The following is a 3,999-nucleotide window of genomic DNA, read 5'->3' on the forward strand; positions in this document are numbered from 1 at the left end:
CTAGCGTCATCCGTTACGCGAGGTATCTAGAAAGATACGCTCGCAATACATATTAAGTGTTATCTATAGAGATGACATTTTAATTGGTAAAAATAGGTATTTATATTTAATACGATTAAATATAAATCAGTCTGAAAACTACTTCCTACTTGGTAAGTGCGCACGAGGAGCCGGATTACCGCTCCCGTGACGACACTTAACCAGAGTACTTAGTGTGTTGGGTGAGGTCGCTAACGCGCCCACCACACCTACCTCACTGCACGCAAGAGAAGCAGGTTAAACCGCTTCCTCGCTGTGCTAGGGTGTCTGTCTAAGTAGAGCGTGGCCGCATTACGACGTGCCCGCCTACAGAAGCAGTACTAGTCGGCAGTGCCCCGTTACAGCACGCACATGTAAATTGGGTTATGCACTGGATGGATCTGCGAGCGGCTGTTGAGACGAACAGATGACTGCAATGGGAATGATAAAAGAACAAGAATATAACAACTAATTTAACAAAATACATTTTTAAGTCGATAAGTACAGGATGACGATATAGTCCGACGACACGATATTTCGATGAAATCCGATATTGCAAGGTTTAAATTTTGAGTTAGACTTAAGTGATTAAAACACATAAATATCAGGCGAAATATCTGTCGGACAAAATATCTCTTACGTAGTGGTGGACGAAGTATACTACCAAGTGCTGCTTTGTTTCACAGTTACAGATGCTGCAGCTTTTTAGCTTTTGTCGCAGGCTATAGCCTGGTGCAGTCTAACGATACCGGTCACGGAAGAGGTTGTGGCGCTGCTTAGCACCATGTCCAGCTGAGTACTCCATATATGCTGTGCCGTCTGCACCAGAAAGAGCCCCAAGCGATGCCAATTTCTTTTTCTTGCGGACATGGCCTGAAAGCTCAAGACGCGACAGATCTTCGTCGTCGCGGATTGCGGCATTCTCATCCTTAGCAGCGCTCTCTACATCAGCACTCAGCACTTCATTCAGCAGCGCCCTTTGATCCTCTTTCCGTGTAAATACGCCTTGAAACGAACCCGGCTCAAATAGGTCCGTCACCACCTTAAAAGTATAGCCCTGATCCACGAGATACTGTTGACGCTTGTTTGAATAAAACATTTCATGCGTGTCTGTTGAAATGAGAGTGTAAAAGAAAGCGTTGAACCCGCCCGTCGCGTTGGCTTTGGGGCGTAGAATGCGTCCTAAACGCTGCGCTTCTTGTCGTCGTGAGCCAAAGTGTGACGACACTTGAATAATTACATTAGCCTCAGGGAGGTCGATCGATGTATCGCCGACCTTCGATATACAAATAACATTCACCAACGGTGAACTTCGAAATGACTGTAGCAAGCGCATGCGTTCACGCTCGCCGGTACCGCCGTAGATGTATCCTTTATTGAGCTTCGTCGCGTACAGACGCAAAGCAAATACGTCGTCGGAGAAAAGTAAGATTTTGTCCCCTCGTTCTTCGTGATATTGGATAAGAAATTCAGCGGCAGTAAATTTGTTTGGATTCGCTACATACAGCAAAGCACGCTTCCGGGCACTCTTGCTTTCGCGAAGGTATTCACGATAGAACTCGCCACTCATGGGACACCAAACTTCGACACAAGACACATTCGCAAGAAAGCCGCTTTGAGTCAAATCCATCCAGTTAGCTTCATACAGCTTCGGTCCAATCAAAAAATTTAAGTCACCAATCAAATCGTCTTCGCGCACTAGAGTGGCAGTCAAACCAAGCTTACAATGACACGCAATGGAACCAATAACTTTGCGAAACATCTTAGCAGGCACAACATGAACCTCATCGAGTAGAATGCATCCCCACTCACGCCCTTGAATGAGCTGCATGACCTCCTCCGATGCACGAGCTCGCCGTCCACCGAACGCAACCATTGTGTATGTGGTGACGATCACTCCAGATTCTGGATCAATAAAGTCTTTTGCCACAGACGTAAAGCGAGCAATTTTTTTTTCCGGGATATTCGTCCACATTTTAAACTGCGCTGTCCACTGTTCCACCGAAACCGCTGACGTGCACAAGCACAGACACGACTTTTTAATCGTAGAAGCCGCTGTGACACCGGTCAGTGTCTTGCCTGCACCACACGGCAGCACGATAATTCCTGATCGAGCACGACCATTACCGAACATCTTGCTTAAAGATTTTTCTTGGTATTCTCGAATGCGCGTAGTGGGCTTTAAATCCATTTCCAGGTCAGGAATTGTCTTGTCATTTCGGAAGTCGTACTCCTCCATGAGTGGGTAGTCGAGATCAAGACATGCGCGCTTCACTTGCTCCACCATAGACTTTCGAATTTTAAACGACACTGTGTGAACTGTCTTTTGCTGATCGTTCGATAACTTGCCAGAATGATTCTCGTCCGCTACGTTGTAATCTTCATTTAATAGCTTTTGGTACTGCAAATTCGCCTGGTCTTCAGCTGATACTTCCTTTTGAATAAATTCATCAGCATCTTCTGCGTGTGCTCCACCATGCAGCACAGAGGCCACTGGGGCTGCTGCTGCTACAGTCTCCGCTGCCTCCTTCACACGCGCTGCTCGAATGTGTTCATGCTCTAACAGCTTGCGTAGCACTTCCGGGTACAAGCTTTCAACGTAAAATTCATTATGGTGTAGCACAAGCTTGGCTTTGCCATAACTGAGTGTGCAGTCCTTAATAAAGGCCACAATGCCCTCGGGTAGCCTGTTTTTAGACAGTCTTTCAAGCACTTTAAGAATGCTCTCAGTTTCTATAGCCACTGAAACGGCGGCGTAGAGGGAGTAGGGTGTAAGTTTGTACTCATGGAGGAACTCGGGGCGAGATACTGGTTCTGAAATAGCCACAAGAAAATCGTAAGCTTGTTTGTATATGGGAGAAAACGCCTCCAGGAAGATGCGGCCGTTGGGACAGACCCACACAGGACGAGCCTCATGGTCAGGTTTCAATTTGAGCGTTGAAAAGTCATAATAACCTGAAGTCTCACCGTCTCCACCCGTTGAACGCGCTACGTCATTAAGTTTCTGCAAGCGATTCTGGATGCGGCGCGACAAGTTGCTAGAGGCACCGACACTGTCCGCCGACTGTTGCACTCCACCAGGCGTTTCCTCGCTCTCCATATACTCTAGAAGATCTTCACCAATAGATCCGCCATAATCTTCGGCCAGCGACTTGCGCTTGTGTCGATTCTTCTGAACGCCTTTATTGCTCATACCAAGAAGAGTTATTGATACAATAAATCAAAAAGGCTGATATCTTTTTTAAAAGTGGCGCAGTACACGAGTTGTAACGGAAATGTTATACAAAATTTGTGGAATTAATTCGAATACATAATTCGTTGACCGGTAATTTCAGGCAAGAGGATTCTTTAATCTGTAGAGGTCCATGCACGTAGCGAGATGGACGACGCCGCACATAGTGTTGTATTGGGGCACACATCGGTTGGAGAACCGTTGTTGTGGCACGTTTACTTTTTGGGTAAAATACCCTTTTATCCTATTCTAAAATAGTTAATTACTTAAATCCCATTATTATGGATTGTAAAGGGGCACATATCGGTTGGAGAAGCGTTGTTGTGACACTACACTTTATGGGTAAAATACCCTTTTATCTAATTTTAAAATTGTTATTTACTTAAATCCCATTATTATGGGTAACAAATGTGGTCGCCGCCAGATATAAATCTGGCGGCCAAAATCTATTTTAAATTAGCTTGGGTAAGGTTTTTAGATCTAAAAAAATAAATAAAGTACAGTTCCCCTTTAGATCTTAAAGCGGTAAGTGCCTTCCTAAGGCTTGCGCATTGATCTGTAAGAGATAGAAGCCTTTCTAAGGTATATCCTCTTGGGCACTAGTTGCCACTTGGTTCTACGAACCCTTGGATCCCTTGAACTAGGATTCTTTAAGCTTTAATAGCTTGTACGACTCCCTGAGTTGTTAAACCCATTAGTTCAATACAACTAAGTGACTCTCTGAGTCTGAAAGTATTCCTCTGACTTTA

General features: G+C 45.0%; 1 protein-coding gene across 1 annotated transcript; it reads right to left on the reverse strand.

The window, feature by feature from the left end:
• Positions 1 to 564: 564 nt before the first annotated feature.
• CCR75_009810 (uncharacterized protein) lies at positions 565 to 3,211 on the reverse strand (the record flags this gene model as incomplete). Its single annotated transcript, XM_067967847.1, has 1 exon — positions 565 to 3,211. One exon carries the CDS (start codon positions 3,209 to 3,211, stop codon positions 758 to 760), a length of 2,454 nt encoding a protein of 817 aa, XP_067815830.1. The 3' UTR covers positions 565 to 757.
• Between the last annotated feature and the right edge of the window lie 788 nt (positions 3,212 to 3,999).

This window comes from Bremia lactucae, linkage group LG16 (assembly GCF_004359215.1).
Source record: "Bremia lactucae strain SF5 linkage group LG16, whole genome shotgun sequence".
NCBI classification, from domain to species: domain Eukaryota; phylum Oomycota; class Peronosporomycetes; order Peronosporales; family Peronosporaceae; genus Bremia; species Bremia lactucae.